This window comes from Ahaetulla prasina, chromosome 3 (genome assembly GCF_028640845.1).
Source record: "Ahaetulla prasina isolate Xishuangbanna chromosome 3, ASM2864084v1, whole genome shotgun sequence".
Lineage (NCBI taxonomy): Eukaryota > Metazoa > Chordata > Lepidosauria > Squamata > Colubridae > Ahaetulla > Ahaetulla prasina.
The window spans coordinates 57,967,160-57,987,549 of NC_080541.1; the positions used below are offsets into that span (position 1 = coordinate 57,967,160).

The following is a 20,390-nucleotide window of genomic DNA, read 5'->3' on the forward strand; positions in this document are numbered from 1 at the left end:
AATATTTAGTATTTTGAGATAACAGGACAAAATTAGTAATTGCGACTATTTTATATAATAATATATATATGACATCTATAATTTACCTTTGCTCTTTAATTAATAAAACTGTAGTAAAATCTTTAATGTTTTATAGAAATACGACTATTATATATGAAAATAACTGCTTTGATAAGTCAGTTTACAATAGTTCTCCCACCCCAGCTAATATCTAAAATACTAGAAATGTTTGGCAGAATTGAGACACTCAGATCAGTAGTTTGTTATGAGCTACTGTGGAACAGTTTGTGCCTCTTAATGTTACATAATTTTTGAAACTTTTTAAGTTTCTGGGGGATTTATACACATACTGCTCAAAATATAATAAGAATTTCAGCATTGTATGATCTTGTAAAACAACTTCATTTTTTCATTCCATTTATACATGTTAATATACACATTTTATACAATTATTAATATTTGTTCTTTTGGGGTTTTTTGGGGCAGCTGTAGCACCTGTTGTGCCTGATTTAAGTAGTGATATTGACACTAGTAACTTTGATGATCTGGAGGAAGACAAAGGTGAAGAAGAAACATTTCCTATACCAAAAGCTTTTGTTGGCAACCAGCTACCTTTTGTAGGATTTACTTATTATAGTAATCATCAGTAAGTATATGTAGATTTAATATATTGGCTTGTCGGTAAAAGTCATGAGGATATTTATAACAGGAATATAGCAAATATAAGTAAATTATTATTGCAGTCATTAAAAATTGCCTTGTGTTAGCATAGTGATACTGGAAACATTATTATTATTATTATTTTATTATTTATTAGATTTTTATACCGCCCTTCTCCCAAAGGACTCAGCCAAAAGTAAAAACAAACAATACAATATACAATTTAAAATACAAATTAAAAAACTTATTTTATAATTGGCCTAAAAAACTTTAAAATATATAAAACTAAAACCCCATTAAAATTAATATTAAAAAATTTAAAATCGATAAAATTTAAAATCGATAAAATTTAAGCCAGCCCCACGCGAATGAAAAGATGTGTCTTCAGTTCGCGGCGGAAGGTCCGAAGGTCAGGTATTTGGCGTAAACCCGGGGGAAGCTCGTTCCAGAGTGTGGGAGCCCCCCCAGAGAAGGACCTTCCCCTGGGGGCCGCCAGCCGACATTGCTTGGCGGACGGCACCCTGAGAAGTCCCTCTCTGTGAGAGCGTACGGGTCGGTGGGAGGCATGTGGTAACAGCAGGCGGTCCCGTAAGTACCCAGGCCCTAAGCCATGGAGCGCTTTGAAGGTAGTAACCAAGACCTTAAAGTGCACTCGAAAGGCCACCGGTAGCCAGTGCAGTCTGCGCAGGAGCGGTGTTACATGGGAGCTACGTGTAGCTCCCTCTATCACCCGCGCAGCTGCATTCTGGACTAACTGAAGCCTCCGAGTGCACCTCAAGGGGAGCCCCATGTAGAGAGCATTACAATAATCCAAGCGAGAGGTAACGAGCGCATGAGTGACTGTGCACAAGGCATCCCGATCAAGGAAGGGGTGCAACTGCCGAACCAGGCGAACCTGGTGGAAGGCCCTCCTGGAGACGGCCGTCAAATGATCTTCAAACGACAGCCGTTCATCCAGGAGGACACCTAAGTTGCGCACCCTATCCTTTGGGGCCAATAACTCGCCTCCAACAGTCAGCCGCGGCTGCAGCTGACTGAATCGGGTGCCGGCATCCACAGCCACTCCGTCTTGGAGGGATTAAGCTTGAGCCTGTTTCTCCCCATCCAGACCCGTACGGCTTCCAAACACCGGGACAGCACTTCGACAACTTCGCTGGGGTGGCCCGGGGTGGAAAAGTACAGCTGGGTGTCATCAGCGTACAGCTGGTATCTCACCCCAAAGCCACTGATGATCTCACCCAACGGCTTCATATAGATGTTGAACAGAAGGGGCGAGAGGATCGACCCCTGCGGCACCCCACAAGTGAGGCACCTCGCGGTCGACCTCTACCCCCCTGTCAACACCGTCTGCGACCAGTCAGAGAGATAGGAGGAGAACCACCGATACACGGTGCCTCCCACTCCCAATCCCCCCAACCGGCGCAGCAAGATACCATGGTCGATGGTATCAAAAGCCGCTGAGAGGTCTAATAGGACCAGGGCAGAGGAGTAACCCCTGTCCCTGGCCGTCCAGAGATCATCCACCAATGCGACCAAAGCTGTCTCCGTGCTGTATCCGGGTCGGAAGCCGGACTGGAACGGGTCTAGATAGATGGTTTCATCCAGGTATTGGGGTAGCTGTCGCCCCACAGCACTCTCTACAACCTTCGCAACGAAACGAAGGTTGGAGACTGGACGATAATTACCCAAAATAGCTGGGTCCAGTGAGGGCTTCTTGAGGAGGGGCCTCACCACCGCCTCTTTCAAGGCGGCAGGGAAAACCCCTTCCAACAAAGAAGCGTTGATAATCCCCTGGAGCCAGCCTCGTGTCATCTCCTGAGTGGCCAATACCAGCCAGGAAGGACACGGGTCCAGTAAACATGTAGTGGCGTGAAGCCTCCCCAACAACCTATCCACGTCTTCAGGAGCCACAGGGTCAAACTCATCCCAAACAGATTCGACTTGACGTGCCTCCTCTCCCTCGCTTGGATCATCCCAATTTCGGTCCAGACCATCCCGGAGCTGAGCGATTTTATCGTATAGATAACCACTAAACTCCTCGGCACGTCCCTGCAGAGGGTCATCCCGCACCTCCTGATGAAGGAGGGAGCGGGTCACCCGAAACAGGGCGGCCGGGCGGTTATCTGCCGACGCAATGAGGGTGGAGGCGTAGGAGCGCCTCGCCTCCCTCATTGCCACTAGGTAGGTCCTAGAATAGGACCTAACTAGTGTCCGATCAGCTTCGGAACGACTGGACCTCCAGGTGCTCTCTAGACATCTTCTCCGGCGTTTCATCTCCCTCAGCCCCTCGGAGAACCAAGGGGCCGGACGAGATCTGCGCCGGGTCAGAGGCCGCAAAGGCACGACATGGTCCAAGGCCCCAGCCGCGGCCTGTTCCCAGGCCACAACTAGTTCCTCAGTCGTGCCGTGGGCCAGATCCTCAGGGAATGGCCCAAGCTCTGTCAGGAACCTCTCGGGGTCCATCAGGCGCCTGGGACGGAACCAACGTATAGGTTCCGTCTCCCTGCGATGGTGGGTGGCGGTTCGGAAGTCTAGGCGAAGGAGAAAATGATCGGACCATGACATCGGTTCTGTTACTAAATCATCTAATTCCAGATCATTTAACCACTGTCCAGAGATATAAATCAGATCCAGCGTGCCTCCCCCCATGTGCGTAGGGCCATCATTTACTCGAATCAGGTCCAAGGCCATCATGGAAGCCTGGAACTCCCAAGCTGCTGTCGATAACAAGCCAGTTGATGGCAGGTTGAAATCCCCCATGACTATAAGTCTGGGGGTCTCAACCGCGACAGCGGCTAGTACCTCCAACAGCTCGGGCAGGGCTGTGGTCACGCAGCAAGGAGCCAGGTACGCGATCAACAAGCCCAACTGATTCCTATGGCCCCACCTCACATAGAGGGATTCACAGCCGGCAATCTGAGGAACAGTGGCCTCCCTCGGCTCTAGATCTTCCTTAATAACAACTGCCATCCCCCCACCCCTACCTTGGGCCCTCGGCTGATGAAATGCTCGGAAACCTGGAGGGCACAGCTCAACAAGGGGACCCCCCCCCTCTGGACCCAACCAGGTCTCCGTAATTCCCATAAGGTCCGCGGACTCCCCCTGAATAAGATCGCAAATCAGGGGAGCTTTATTAGCCACGGACCGGGCATTACATAACATCAACCGAAGATCCAAGCTCTGAGGATCATGGCCGCCCGAGGAACGGGTAGGGACTGAGGGGCCGGAGCACGTGATCGCTTTCAAACATTGAGCACGTGCTCCCAACTCTCGATACGGCCCCCCCCTCCGCCATATCTGCCTCTCCCACTTACCGTACAGATTGAACCCTCTAGTCCTGGAACAGAACCCTCCCCCCCTGCCTTCATTAACCATTAACAATGGTTATTGTTTAACAATTAACCATATTGCAGTTGTATTTAGTTCCGTAGAGATTATTTTGGCTTCTGGTAATCTGACTGCAATTTGCTTTGTGTGTGTATTTTCAATTAAATAAGCCAGAATATTCAGGTAATAGTTGCTTTTATATTGCAGTCTAAAAAACACCTACAAGGATCAAAGCTATGTTTGGTAAATGCAACAAAATCTAGTAAGGAAAAAAAATTAAAGAAGGTATCTGCTTATTTGGAAAATCAAGTTACATGTGTTTTAGTAATGCTGGAATGATCTCTGATTCACTTCAGAAGAATAGTTTGGAGCACAGATGTAACACTGTCTACACTCTAAAGCACCTGCATTTTTTCCTGAAATTATGCAACAACTATAAAGGGCATCCATATTTAAGAATTTAAGAAAACATGAGGACAACACATTTCCCAGGTTCACAAATAAGTATATAAAACCATGAATATATTACTATAAAATCAATAATATGATTTTTAGAAACAGCTCAATCATACGTTATCTGTAATAGTAACCTCTTCAATATATTACTTTAAGCCAGGATATTGTGACTGGTATAAAATGTTTCAATTTTAAAGTGCATAGTACAGAGAAATTGTAAATAAATAAACTGAAAAACAACAATGGAAGAGAGCTTTTGTCTTTTGAATGTTACATAGTGAATGTAGTCTAGTTCTAATATAAATAATGGTAGAGAAACAACACACTTACACAGAGCTACAAAGAAGACTTTATGATTTGTATAATAATATTATAGGACAAAGAGTCCTAGCTTCATAGTAAATAGAATTCTATAGTTTTTTAAGCTTTGGAAAAACAAAGGCATTTTTTTAATTAAGGATATTCTGTTTTTTGAGAATAAATATTTATATTTCTTTTTGCGTCTTTCTAAAACTTCTAAAATTGTGTTTGTAGGTATTTATCCACCTGCACAGCTAATTCGAATGACAACAGAACGAGCACCAACATAGATAAAAACTTGGTACATTTAATTTTTTTTAAAAAAAATATTTTTTTATTGGTTAAATTTATTCTACAATTTGTTTGTGTTCTGAGAAATGTCCTATTTTACTTAAACAGTAAAAATGAAATTCATTTAAATGTTAAAATAAGGTACTTAAATTGTGTGGGGGTTTTTTGTTTTACATAAATATTATAATTTGGCTAAACTAAAATTCATTTTCTTTAATACGTATCATAAATTGAAGTATGTTGAATAAAGTTTACACTATTACTCACAAACTACTCACTTTCACAAATTAAATTCCCAACTTTCATTTCAAAATACGACTGTTTCCTTTGGCAGCCATCAAATTGATTAGTGTAATAAGAGGTTCTTATGTTCACTTCCTGTTTCTTAAATAATAACAATTATGGAATTTAAAAGACACAACTTTTAAATAATGTATGAAGTTTAAACCATGTGTAAAAAGTAAAATTTAAAAATGAGGATGCTGTTTTCCAACCATGGTTTCTCTGTGAGTATTAAAATGCAATCGGTTTTAGTAGTTTCATGCACTCTTTGAATAGTGCTGGAGGGCACAATAACAACTGATTATCTTTTCCTGCACTGAAGGAACCAAACTTCAAATATTCACTAAAATAATTGTGCATCCAAGAAATATTTATTTGTATTTGACTCTACATCATTTGAACATTTATTATTTTTTTCCAGAAATTTTCTGGTGTCTGTACTCAAATGAATATTTAATTTTTAAGAATAAAATGTTAAATAAATATAAACATAAAAGTAACTCTCATTATCAACATTGTTGGATAACCTTGGCTTTAGCTCTTTTAAATATTTTATGGATACGTAAATGTTAGGCGGACTTTTTTACGTGTTATAAAGGTACTGTTAAAGCTGACATTGTTCAGTCACAAGCCCTTTAATCAGAGGCAATGTCTCTGTTCCTTTTCCCGTCCAATCCCAATGCTGGTAAGGTCATAAATTATCTGGTTGGAGAAGAAAGAATGAAACTTCACATTCCCCTTTTGGCTTTTTCAAGACTATTAGTAGAGAAAATCATTATTTTGACATATTCTAAAGACAAAGTTTGAGGCTTCCCCCCCCCCTTTTCATTAGGATCAGTACTAACCTGCACTCTGCTTTGGAAAATTAATTAGATGTGTTTCACCAAGACTTTTTAACATACAAGTATTGGAAAACCATTCCAAAACTGTTGTGCCTTACATATTTAACTAGTTCTATAAAACTATAACATAATTCATTTTGTATTTTGTGCTTTTAGCTAGAATCTTTGCAAAAAAATGTTTATCAACTTGAAGAACAGCTACATAATGAAATGCAACTAAAAGATGAAATGGAACAAAAATTCAGGTAATATATTTCATTTTTTCAGAATGTCAAACTTAACTTTTTATGAAATGTCACTTGTATAATATGGTAATAGCATTCAACGTGTTCATGTATGTCAGCAAACATGCAACAGCTGTGAGGAATTTGCCAATACAGATTGTATTTTTGTCATTTCTTGTTCCCATAAGAATTATTGACTTTAGAACTATTTAAGAGCAATAATTTTGAAAACAATATTATAAAATTTGTTTATGATAGCACAGACACTTACCTACTATATTAAGAAGGATATTAAAAAAAAGTTTGTGGAATTTTGGTGGCATTAGCATTTTTGATATTGATATTGTAATGGTTTGATATGTATTTGATGTTTTGACTATATTGATCAGCTACATATGAAATATTTTGTCTTAGAGGCAGTAAATAAAATCCAGCTCTTATATTCTTTATAGAACATCAAATATTAAACTAGACAAGATAATGAAGGAACTAGATGAAGAGGTATGTGTTTGAATTATTAATCTTTCCTTATTGATTTTGTTAGAAATTTACACAATTTTACATTATACTTAGAAGTGATGAGAAGAGATTGTGAATACAGTGGTCCTCAACTAGTCTGGCACCAGGGACTGGTTTTGGAAGAAAAATTGTCTTCCATGGACCAGACGGGAGTAGTGGTGTCGCAAACAATCTAGATCTCATGCCTGGACGGATAAAGCTTCGCTTGCTCGCCCACCACTTATGTGGCCTGGTTCCACGGCCTGGGAGTTGGGGATCCCTATACTAATAAGTGTTTAGGGAAAACATATCAGCCTAAATTAGACTATCTATCAAGACACGAATGGGCCTTGATTTTTCCTAGGCTGGCACATTCAACTTCCCTCTTATCCTCCACAATAAAATCTAATGCTTCAGTCACAGATTTTCTGCTCTTTAGTATACATATGGAAATAGCTAATTTTAAAAGTCTTCTAAGTGCTGGTTTAAAAATGTTTCATTTTAAACAAAATGTAATTTACAGTAGGTTAGTACTGCAAAAAAAAAAAAAGGCTATTTTCAGCATGATGAAATATTGGTTGTGATTCTCACAGCCCCCAGAATGTGAGAATCAACATTTCATTTGTGGATTTTGATGGATTTTAAGGTGCAAATTGGGTACTTTAAACCTTATTTAGGCTTAAGATACCTTTTGTAGCATTTAAATTTCTAATCGCCCTTCAGAACTCTTTTTGATACATTTTCAGTGTAGTCATAGTTATTATATAAAAGCTAATACTCAATTGCCTATATATCAGTTTATTATAATTTAAAGTAGCAAATGTATTTCATTGTATTTTATTTATTGTAAGAATCTTTTGATTAAAATAATCACAGTTCTATATTGTAAATATTCAGATGAATGCTTAACTGTAAAGTTTTATTGCTAAATATTTAATAAATAAATAAATAAAAATATAACTTACAGGGAAATCAGAAAAAAAATTTGGAATCAACAGTTACTCAAGTAGAGAAAGAAAAGATGCTCTTGCAACATAGAATTAGTGAATATCAAAGAAAAGCTGAACAGGAGAATGAAAAACGTCGAAATGCAGAAAATGAAGGTAAGCTGTATTTTTATTTTGTTTATTACAGTAAGAAAACTTTTCATACAATCATAGAGACTGTGGAGGTATTCTAGTCCAATATCCTGTCCAGGATCACTTCATAAATCTCCATATTGTGTAGTCATGCTTGATATATAATGAATTCACATTTCTTTTGTTAGGCATGGTCAAATTTTATCTTACTGGTAGTGGTAGTCCTTGACTTATGACCACAATTTATTTATTTATTTTATTTATTTTATTTAATTTTTATACCGCCCTTCTCCCGAAGGACTCAGGGCGGTGTACAGGCAAAAGTAAGAACAACACAATATACAAATTAAAATACCATTTAAAAACTTATTAAATTAGCCTGAAATTAAAATTTTCCATACTAAAAACCCCATTTAAAATTAATAAAATTTCCCTTAAAACTAATTTAAGCCAGCCCCGCGCGGATAAAAAGATGTGTTTTTAGTTCGCGACGAAATGTCCGGAGGTCGGGTATTTGACGTAAACCCGGGGGAAGCTCATTCCAGAGTGTGGGTGCCCCCACAGAGAAGGCCCTTCCTGGGGCCGCCAGCCGGCATTGTTTGGCGGACGGCACCTGAGAAGTCCCTCTCTATGGGAGCGTACGGGTCGGTGGGAGGCATGTGGTAGCAGCAGGCGGTCCCGTAAGTACCCAGGTCCTAAGCCATGGAGCGCTTTAAAGGTCATAACCAACACCTTAAAGTGCACTCGGAAAGCCACAGGCAGTCAGTGCAGCCTGCGCAGGATCGGTGTTACATGGGAGCTACGTGTAGCTCCCTCTATAACCTGCGCAGCTGCATTCTGGACTAACTGAAGCCTCCGAGCGCACTTCAAGGGGAGCCCCATGTAGAGAGCATTACAGTAATCCAAGCGAGAGGTAACGAGCGCATGAGTGACCGTGCATAAGGCATCCCGATCAAGGAAGGGGCGCAACTGCCGAACCAGGCGAACCTGGTGGAAGGCCCCCCTGGAGACGGCCGTCAAATGATCTTCAAACGACAGCCGATCGTCCAGGAGGACACCTAAGTTGCGCACCCTATCCTTTGGGGCCAATAACTCGCCACCAACAGCCAGCCGCGGCTGCAGCTGACTGAATCGGGGTGCCGGCATCCACAGCCACTCCGTCTTGGAGGGATTAAGCTTGAGCCTGTTTCTCCCCATCCAGACCCGTACGGCCTCCAAACACCGGGACAGCACTTCAACAACTTCATTGGGGTGGTCAGGGGTGGAAAAGTACAACTGAGTGTCATCAGCGTACTGCTGGTATCTCACCCCGAAACCACTGATGATCTCACCCAACGGTTTCATGTAGATGTTGAACAGAAGGGGCGAGAGAATCGACCCCTGAGGGACCCCACAAGTGAGGCCCCTCGCGGTCGACCTCTGCCCCCCTGTCAACACCGTCTGCGACCGGTCAGAGAGATAGGAGGAGAACCACCGATATACGGTGCCTCCCACTCCCAATCCCCCCAACCGGCGCAGCAAGATACCATGGTCGATGGTATCGAACGCCGCTGAGAGGTCTAATAGGACCAGGGCAGAGGAATAACCCCTGTCCCGAGCCCTCCAGAGATCATCCACCAAAGCGACCAAAGCTGTCTCCGTGCTGTATCCGGGTCGGAAGCCGGACTGGAACGGGTCTAGATAGACGTCTTCATCCAGGTATTGAGGAAGCTGTCGCGCCACGGCACTCTCTACAACCTTCGCAACAAAGCGAAGGTTGGAGACTGGACGATAATTACCCAAAACAGCTGGGTCCAGGGAAGGCTTCTTAAGGAGGGGTCTCACCACCGCCTCTTTCAAGGCGGCAGGGAAAACCCCTTCCAACAAAGAAGCGTTGATAATCCTCTGAGCCAGCCTCGTGTCACCTCCTGAGTGGCCAGTACCAGCCAGGAAGGGCACGGGTCCAGTAAACATGTCGTGCCGTGAAGCCTCCCCAACAACCTGTCCACGTCCTCGGAGCCACAGGGTCGAACTCATCCCAAATGGACTCAACAAGACGTGCCTCCTCTCCTCGCTTGGATCATCCCAAATTCGATCCAGACCGTCCCTCAGCTGAGCGATTTTATCGTATAGATAACCGCTAAACTCCTCGGCTCGTCCCTGCAAGGGTCATCCCGCACCTCCTGATGTAGGAGAGAGCGGGTGACCAAACAGGGCGGCCGGGCGGTTATCTGCCGACGCAATGAGGGTGGAGGCGAGAACGCCTCGCTTCTCATTGCCACCAGGTAGGTCCTAGAATAGGACCTAACTAGTGTCCGATCAGTTTCGGAGCGACTGACCTCCAGGTGCTCTCCAGGCGCCTTCTCCGGCGTTTCATCTCCTCAGCCCCTCGGAGAACCAAGGGGCCGGTCGAGATCTACGCCGGGTCAGAGGCCGCAAAGGCGCGACACGGTCCAAGGCCCCGCCGCGCCTGTTCCCAGGCCACGACCAGTTCCTCAGTCGTGCCGTGGGCCAGATCCTCAGGAATGGCCCAAGCTCCGCCAGGAACCTCTCAGGGTCCATCAGGCGCCTGGGACGGAACCACCGATAGGTTCCGTCTCCCTGCGGTGGTGAATGGCGGTTCGAAGTCTAGGCGAAGGAGGAAATGATCCGACCATGACATTGGTTCCGTTACTAAATCATCTAATACCAGATCATTTAACCACTGTCCAGAGATATAAAGCAGATCCAGTGTGCCTCCCCGTGTGCGTAGGGCCATCATTTACTCGAATCAGGTCCAAGGCCGTCATGGAAGCCAAGAACTCCCGAGCTGCCGTCGATGACGAGCCAGCTGATGGCAGGTTGAAATCCCCCATGACAATAAGTCTGGGGGACTCGACCGCCACAGCAGCAAGTACCTCCAACAGCTCAGGCAGGGCTGTGGTCACGCAGCAAGGAGCCAGGTACGCGATCACCAAGCCCAACTGATTCCTATAACCCCACCGCACATAAAGGGATTCACAACCGCAATCTGAGGAATAGTGGCCTCCTCGGCTCTAGATCTTCCTTAATAACAACCGCCACCCCCACCCCTACCTTGGACCTCGGCTGATGAAATGCTCGGAAACCTGGAGGGCACATCTCAACCAGGGGGACCCCTCCCTCTGGGCCCAACCAGGTTTCCGTAATGCCCATAAGGTCCGCGGACTCCCCCTGAATAAGGTCGCAAATCAGAGGAGCCTTATTAACCACGGACCGGCATTACATAACATCAGCCAAGATCCAAGCTCTGAGGATCACGACCACCGAGGAACGGTAGGGACAGAGGCCGGAGCACGCGATCGCTTTCAAACATCGAACGCGTGCTCCCGCAACTCGCACGGCCCTCCCCGCCATATCTGCCTCTCCCACTTACCGCATAGATCGAACATCCTCTAAACCTGGAACGCCCTCCCCTGCCTCCAGACAAGATGGAATAGTGTCGCGAACTAGCACAGGGCTGGATCCTCCCGACGGGTTTTCCCCCACCCGTCAATCCTCCCCTTAAGAAACCCTTATTTAAAAACGGTTTAAAACCCCACAGATTCTTCTTCCTCGATGCCACCTCTCCGGGTCCCAAGACCCCTCGTTAAGGCCGGCCATCGATAACCCGGAGGGCCATTCCTGCGAGGCGGGGGAACCTCGCAGTCGGAAAAGGTCAGCGGACGAATATTTCATGCTAAAAGATTAGATAACAGTGGGGAAAAGAAAGGTGTTCCCTAGCCACTTGATGTTATCGTAGCCTATGGACAAAGTCAGGACAGTCACAAACCAGGGCCAAATGCCCGGTAAGGGTAATAAATAAGGTGGAAGTTTGGCTGATGGATTCTGCCATTCAGTACTGCCCATAATGGATACAGCAAAAGTTTTTACCCACTGGTGCCGCCCATAATCAGGTCCAAGGCCGTCCACAATTGATGCCGTCAATAAATAAAAGGAAAAAAGTTTTCAGCCGCAGATGTCGAATGATGGTATAAATAAAAGTCAGCTAGAGATCTAAAATCCACAATGTCCAAGCTACCTGTGTCCAATGTCTGTGGTGCCGCTGAAAATTGAGCCCAAAATTTCTATTGCTAAGCAAGACGCTTGTTAAATGAGTTTTGCTCCATTTTATGTCCTTTCTTGCTACTCTTGTTAATTGAATCACTGTAATTCTTAAGTTAGTAACAAAGTTATAAAATGAATCTGGCTTCCCCATTGACTTTGGTTGTCAAAAAGTTGCAGAAGGTGATAATGTGACCCTGAGATATTGTAACCATCTTGAATACATACCAGTTGCCAAACATCCACATTTTGATCACATGACCATTAGGATGCTGCAATGGTTATAAATGTGAAAAACGGTCATGTGCCGTTATAACTTCAAATAGTCACCAAATGAGTTGTCATAAGACAAGGACTATATGTACGTACCCGAATCTTGGATTCCCTCACACCAAATTTCAGCAATACCAACAAGGATACTTACGGGACCGCCTGCTGCCACCGGTGGCCTCCCATCGACCAGTGCGTTCCCATAGAGAGGGTCTCCTCAGGGTGCCATCGGCCAGACAATGTCGGCTGGTGACCCCCAGGGGGAGGGCCTTCTCTGTGGGGGCCCCAGCCCTCTGGAACGAACTACCTCCAACGTTGCGCCAACTCTCTGACCTCTGAACCTTCCGGCGTGAGCTGAAGACTCTTTTATTTAATTGAGCAGGATTAGCCTAATGGTTTTTAATAGTTTTAATTAGTTTTTAATGGGATTTAGCAAATTTTTACAGTTCGGCCAATTTAAAATTACTTTTTTTAAAATTGTTCTTAACTTTTATATTGTTGTTTTTTACTTGGCTGTAAACCGCCCTGAGTCCTTCAGGAGAAGGGCGGTATAAAAGTCGAAATAATAAATATATAATAAATAAATAAATAAATAAAATCATATTTGCAACATACCCCCCCTCCCCCCATTTCTCCTTGGTATTGAGATTTCATCTTCTCTATTTTCTTCCCCATTTTCTGAGTATTGGGTTACAGTCATTTGAGGCCTTTAGTCTTTCTTAGGGTTTGCCTGCTCATCTTCTGATGCATTTCTATGGCCCCCTTCCTTCTTATCCCTTCCTTTCATGTTATAAGGCTTACTGTTTTGAGTGTAGTTCTGGGTATTGGTCTTTTACCCCTCCGTGGTTAATTTAAAGTCTGCCAGATGACCTGAGTAAGATGCCTTTGAAACACATTTTTCTCAATCTTTGTAAGGTAAAGTGTATCTTTTACAAAAGCCTTTTAGTAGATAATATATCTTGGTCCAGGAATCTATGGTTTTGTTAATGATGCAATTCCTTGGACTCACATTTCACCTGCAGAAATCCTGTTCTTTCCTCAGATCATAATGATCAATAGAAGGCATGAATGAAAATGTTTTTTTAAAGTGTTTGCATTTTGAACATTTTATTTCTGCAATTTCCTAGAAATATTATTAAAATGTATGCTTAAAATGTCTTTCTTTGCTTTTAGTGTCAACATTAAAAGATCAGCTGGAAGACTTAAAAAAAATTAGTCAACACTCACATATTACAAATGAAAAAATTACACAGTTGCAAAAGCAAGTAAGTAATTTTGCATATATTAATTCCCCCTGGTTTGCATACTGCTGCCCTTCACAAAATCCCTAAAGATCTAGAAACAGTAGTGGAAGCTTGGAATCAACTTCTAGCAGAGGTAGTGGATCAATCATCAGTAACTGAGTTTAAACATGCTTGGAATAAACATGTCCATTGTCTGACTAATTTTTTTTTAAAAAAAATAAAAACTGAAAGAGCAGATTCGGTGGATTACTAGGTCATTTTCTGCCATCAGTTAAATACGTTTCTATTTTCATGAAACCCTGGATCTTGGGATTTTATGAAGTTACTAGTTTGTTATGATTGTTTTAATGATTTTAATGATTAATTATTCCGAGACAGTTGTTTTTCTGTTTTGTTCTTCTATTATTATACTATGGTTTTAACTTGTCCCATGTGTAACATTGAGTTGCCTGATTGTACTGTTGTTGAATTTCATTTTTTTCTCATTAATCTACACTCACTACCCCATAGTGATAAAGTCTGTAAAGTTATTAAAAAGAAAAAATTGAAATATCACATTGGCATAAGTATTCAGTTCCTTGAAATTTAGCTTAGGTGCCTCTCATTTCTCTTGATTGTTGATGACATGTTTCTACACCTTGATTGGAGTCAACTTATAGTAAATTAAATTAATTGGACATGATTTGAAAAGGCGCACATCTCTTTTTAGAATGCCTCACAGCTGACAATGCATATTGTAGCAGAGCAAAAGTCATAAGGTCAAAGAAATGGCCTGATGAGTTCAGAGACAGGTTTATTGCAAGGCACAGATCTGGGGAAGACTACAATAAAATTTCTGCTGCATTGAAGGTTCTTAAGAGCACAGTGGCTTCCATAATTCTCAAATGGAAGAAGTTTGGTACAACCAGCACTCTTCCAAGTGCTGGTTGCCTAGTCAAACTGAGCAATCAGGGAGAAGGGCCTTAGTAAGAGAGGTAACCAAGAACCCAATGGGTTAAGCTCCAGAGATCTTATGAGGAGATTGATAAGAGTTCCGGAAAAGCAACCATCACTGCAGCCTTCCACTGATCTGGGCTTTATGGCAGAGTGGCTAGATGGAATCCTCTCCTCAGTGCAAAACACATGAAAGGCCAATTGGAGTTTTCAAAAAAGCACCTGAAGGACTTCCATACTGTGAGGAACAAGATTCTCTGGTCTGATGAAACCAAGATTTAACTGTTTGGCCTCAGTCTGGAAAAAAACCAGGCACTGGCTCATCACCTGCCCAATATCATCCTAACTGTGAATCATGGTGGTGGCAGCATCATGCTGTGGGAGTGTTTTTCAGCAGCAGGGACTGGGAGACTGGTCACGGTTGAGGGAAAGCTGAAGGGAGCAAGGTACAGGGATATCCTCAATGAAAGCCTGTTTCAGAGTGCTCAGGAACTCAGATTGGGCCAAAGGTTCACTTTCCTGATCAATCAAGACAACACAGGAGTGGCTTAGGGACAACTCTGTGAATGTCCTAGAGTTGGCCCAGCCAGAACCCTGACTTGAACTCTATTGAACATCTCTGGAGGAACCTGAAAGTGACTCTCCACTGACGGTCACCATCCAATCTGACTGAGTTTGAGAGGATTTGCAAGGAAGAATAGCAGAAAATCTCCTAATTCAGGTGTGCCAAGCTTGTCGCATCATACTCAAAAAGACTTGAGGTTGTAATTGCTGCCGAAGACGCTTCAACAAAGTACTAAGTGAAGGGTGTGAATACTTATTCCAATGTTTCAGTTTTTTATTTTTAATAAAATTATAAACATTTCACTTTGTCACTATAGAGTAGTGAGTGTAGATTAATGAGAAAAAAATGATTTTCAACAACTATAGAATCAGGCTGAGGCATAACAAAATTAACAAAAGTGAAAGAGGTCTGAATACATTCTGACTGCACTGTAACTAAATCTCTCTTTTTAGAGTAGATATGAGCCATGCTCATTTTAGAATAACCTTTTTTTTTCCTAACTCCATTTCTCATACAGCTTGAAGAGGCCAATGATTTGCTGAGAACAGAGTCAGATACTGCAGCAAGACTAAGGAAAAGTCATACAGAAATGAGCAAGTCAATAAGTCAATTTGAATCATTAAATAGGGAATTGCAGGAAAGATGCAGAATTCTGGAAAACACAAAATTACAGGTGGAAAAGGATTATTTCCAGCTACAAGGAGCACTGGAAGTAGAACGAAGAGATAGGAGTCATGGATCAGAAATTATTGGAGAGCTACAAGGTAATAATTTTACCATAGTGTAATTATAAAATGTAAAGTTTGTTTTCCTGATACCGTGAAATATAAATAACAATTTCAGACTCTATGTGTTGGGTAATTTGTGGGTTAATCTATTTGCATAAATAAATATAAATTCTTCAAATCTATAAAGACTAGCCTTTTTATGCAAATGTGAATATTCCATATCTGCCATTTTAATTAAATGTGGTCATTTAGCCTTTCTTGCATACACTTCATTTTCAATATTTATTTGCATATGTGTATACCCATAGGAAAATGTTTACACATTTTCAGTTTAATACTTTAATGAAAATTGAGAGCATTGATGGTAGACAATTCTTGTCCATCTAGAGTCATAGATACAGTTAAATATATTTAATTAATTCTGTAGCTCGGATTACGTCTTTACAAGAAGAAATCAAAGGTGTGAAAAACAATCTTGAGCGAGTAGAAGAAGAAAGAAAAAAGGCCCAAGACATGCTTAATCATTCTGAAAAGGTAAGGTAACTAAGTAACGAGGCACAAAGTCTTACGTATCTTGGAATAGAATAATTGTGTATTTAGAATAAAAAATATATCTACATATTTTTAGAACTACAGGTAAATGTGCATTATTACTGAATATATAAAATTCAGTAAGGCAATGGAAGAAGGGTGAACCAGAAACCAAATTGAAACCTGCTACTAAATTATAATTATTACTAAATGGTAAGCCGTGTAACACTGTGGATTTGTGGGAAAGATGGACATAGTACCCACTTGCACCTTATTGAAGCAAGTGTGTCTGCAATTCTATAGTCCGAGGAAAGAAAGTAGCTGCCATAAAGTGTAACCACCTCTCCGAATCTCTGTTTTGGCTGGCAAAGTGCTGGGCGAGGCTTGCGCAGGCCAAAACAGAGCATTGGAGGGGTGAGACCGCTCCTCCAAACCTCTGTTTTGGCTGGCAAAGTGCAAAGCGGAGCGGAATAGGCAGGACAAATATTCCAGAGCCTCTGTGGTTGTTTGTAAGGGTGAACAAAACATAAGAGTGGTGCAACATTTGTAGTTTCAGAACTAGTTCATAAACACTACAAGGCGCTTATCATGTAACTTCAAACATTTGCTAAGGGAACACTTGTAACCCAGGGTTTTCCTGTATTCTTTTTAAGTAACTTATACTACATTCAGTTTAAAGTTTATGTTTTTCTTGACATACCTAAGCTTTGCTTTCATTTAAAGGGGGCATAAGCAGCCTCTTACAGCCATTTTACTTCTTTGGAAAGTGATCCTGATCTATATTTTAGCTCGTTTATTCATACATCTTTACTTCTCTGCATCTGTTGACCAGACTGCACCATTTTTATTCAGATCTATTTCATCTTCTCTTAGTCTCACAGACATGCATTTTTTCCATTTTCTTTCATATAATTTACCATTTATGCATCTTATATTTCAATTCATAGCTTTCCATATGACACAGTCATCACCCAGTGATCCTATACATATTGACTTCTTCTGTCCACCATGGCTTTTATTATTTAGCAATCTAGAGAAATCTATCTGTTGCATCTGTGCCAAATGCAATATTACCTATTAACAGTAAGGATAATCTTGGTCCCTTTGACATATTTTGGTTAATATACCATAAGTAAAACTAACATAATTTTTCTCCAAGTACATTTCACTCTATGCATGCTAGGGTTTAGAAATTATCATTCAAGTTAGTATATTATTGCCCATATCCCACAGGCATTTTACTGATACATACTCAAGATCCAGTAGATGTGCAGCAGATAAAAATGTATGTAAGAAGAAAGTAATGATAAAATATGAATACTTGTCATATTTTATATATCTGACACCATTTTATACAAAATATCTTGCAGGAGAAGAATAATTTAGAAATAGATCTAAACTACAAACTTAAAACGGTACAACAACGTTTAGAACAAGAAATAAATGAACATAACATAAACAAAGCTCGGTTAACTGACAAGCATCAGTCAATAGAAGAGGCCAAATCTGTTGCTATGTATGGTAAGTTCTTAAAGAATAAGCGAGTTTACTATATAATTAGTGTTTATATATTTCTCTCTTTAAATAATTGGTTGCATATTCCTTACAAATCTGACTAGTTTCCTTGGCAGCCATCTATTTGCCACCACCTTCTTTTGGGATTCCCCCTCTTCTTCCCCCCACCCCCAATTCCCTATCTGGCCTGAAGACCTTTGGTTTTCTGATGATTTCCCATTAGAGCAGGGTTATCAAACTCGTGGCCTGTGAGCCAGATGCGTCGTGCTGGCCCTGCACGGTTTAGCAAAGGGGAAAAAAGTCCTGATACATCACATGACACCACTGTGACAATGCGAGTTTGACAGCCTTGCATTAGAGACTAAGCCAGGGGTGTCAAACTTGCGGGCTGGATATGTCACGAGCTGGCCATCCCCACTCCTGGTTTAGCAAAGGGGGAAAAAGTGACGATATGTCATGTGATGACGTTAACGTGACACGAGTTTGACATCCCTGGACTAAACAATCTAACCTGCATACTTTTCTGGGCTTTGCTGTAAATTACAGTTTGGGAAATTTCTTTTAGGAAATGGGATACTAGGGGTGTCAAGTTAACTTTCAGCATCATTCATCATAATTCTGGAAATGCAGTAGATTTCTACAGAATATTAATCTACTATTGTAGGAAAATCTCTTTTACCAGAAACGTGACTTGCTGTAATAACATTGGGAGATGGAACGAAGAGATGCTGCTTAGGGAATGATTAGATAAGAGAGGACATAATGGGCAGAGAAAGAAACTTGGAAAGAAACCTTACCTTCTCAGGATGTAAACAAGACAGCAGAAGATTTGTACTATCATACTGACAAAATTCTATTAATGAAGTCTTACAACAAAGTAGAGTTAACTTGTCTGTTCATGCTTCCTATTTGTCTACCTGGGAAAGCTGATCCCTGCTGAGATGTGGGGTAGTTATTTTCTGTTACTTAATTGTGAAAAAATCTAGGTACCAGTATCTGTTTCTCATATCATTAATAAGTTGGTAATAAACAAGAGAGAACAGTCCATCCTTCATGTACTATTTCACCATATGTAATCTATATGAATTAGGTATAGCATTATACTACAGGTAACAATTCTAGGAGATTTTTACTGTAGATATTAATACAGCTATCCCAAATTCTTAATATATACTCTCACCTCTCAGTAGGATATCTGAAAGATCTCACGAATACATTCTTTTTTGCTTTTCTAATGTATTTTACAGGTAATTCTCACTTAGCAATCACTTGTTCGGTAATTGTTTAAAGTTATGATGACGCTGAAAATGTTACAACTGGTCTTCAAAGTTATGGCTATATTCCTGTAATCTACATGATCATAATTCAGGCGCTTGGTAACCAATGCACATTTATGACAGTTGCAGTGTTCCATGGTCCACGATTGCCATTTGTGATCTTCACAGCCAGCTTCCAACAAGCAAATTGGGAAGCTGGCAGAAAATCACAAACTGTAGTCAAGTGACATCACGTTTAATGACCCACAGTTATTTGCTTAACAATTGAGCCAGAAATGAATTCATGTTGTGACTTGGGCTTAGTGACACAATGGTACTAAATGCAGTAAGGGAGGACCACGTATATTTAGTTTTTGTTGTCTCTCTTTTTTTCCATAGAAATTGAAAAAAAGGTAAAGGAAGAACGAGCAGCAAGAGAGAAGGCAGAAAATAGAATAGTTCAGATTGAAAAACAATGTTCCATGTTAGACTTCGATCTGAAGCAATCGCAACAGAAGATTGAGCACCTTATTGAACAGAAAGAGAGACTGGAAGATGATGTAAGACAACAATTTCTATTGTCATGTGAACATTCCTTTTAGGAGTACATGAAAAATTACCTTATTTGTATGAACCCAAAAATCTCTGTAACTTCCAATCCACCACAAAATTAATTTCACAAATTATTTATTCATAAACTTCCCCATACCTAACGTTCTGGGCACAATATTCCAAAATCTTTCCTGAATCTTAATTAAGCAATTTTAAATAGAATTGGAAGGCCATTGACAGGTATATGAGACTTCTTATGAAACTACTTGAACCTTTGTTTTGATACATTGTGAAGAAAATAGAAACATTAAAACTTACTGATAATTTCTACATTAACTTTATCATACTGTAAATAACTATCCCACCCAAATCTCAAATCTTGTTCTATCTCTGATAACCTTCTCTTTCTCAGCATTGGTGCAGTGGTTAGAATGCAGTATTGCAGGCTAACTCTACTCAACTGCCAGGAGTTATCCTGACCAGCTCAAAATTGACTCGGCCTTCCATCCTTCCAAGATCTGTAAAATGACAATCCAGATTGCTGATTTTTGAACTGGTCAGGATCGAACTCTTGGCAATCAGCAGAATTAGCGTGCAATATGCATTCTAACCAGTGCACCACCATGGCTCTTATAGAATAGAATTCATTGTAATTTGGAAGAGTTGTAAATGTTCATCCAGAAAGCATTTGTAATAAAAAATGGTAATCCATCTGGTCTGGGTACTTTTCCTGGTTAATCAGATGAATTGTTTTCATACTTCCTCCTTTATCTGGATCAGAGGAAGTTTGGCTTCA

At 41.2% G+C, this 20,390-nt stretch overlaps 1 protein-coding gene across 3 annotated transcripts in view; it reads left to right on the plus strand.

The window, feature by feature from the left end:
* Window positions 1–20,390, plus strand: part of ROCK1 (Rho associated coiled-coil containing protein kinase 1) — an 88,467-nt gene that overhangs the window by 39,177 nt on the left and 28,900 nt on the right. For 2 of the 3 annotated variants that reach the window (XM_058179153.1, XM_058179151.1), the window contains 10 exons: window positions 487–646; window positions 4,978–5,044; window positions 6,315–6,403; window positions 6,835–6,883; window positions 7,848–7,983; window positions 13,444–13,535; window positions 15,530–15,776; window positions 16,168–16,274; window positions 17,642–17,792; window positions 19,442–19,602. In XM_058179153.1, the coding sequence (XP_058035136.1) occupies window positions 487–646; window positions 4,978–5,044; window positions 6,315–6,403; window positions 6,835–6,883; window positions 7,848–7,983; window positions 13,444–13,535; window positions 15,530–15,776; window positions 16,168–16,274; window positions 17,642–17,792; window positions 19,442–19,602 (1,259 nt within the window). Of the gene's footprint in view, window positions 1–471; window positions 647–4,977; window positions 5,045–6,314; window positions 6,404–6,834; window positions 6,884–7,847; window positions 7,984–13,443; window positions 13,536–15,529; window positions 15,777–16,167; window positions 16,275–17,641; window positions 17,793–19,441; window positions 19,603–20,390 lie in introns of all 3 variants that reach the window. The other variant, XM_058179152.1, reaches the window with a different exon arrangement.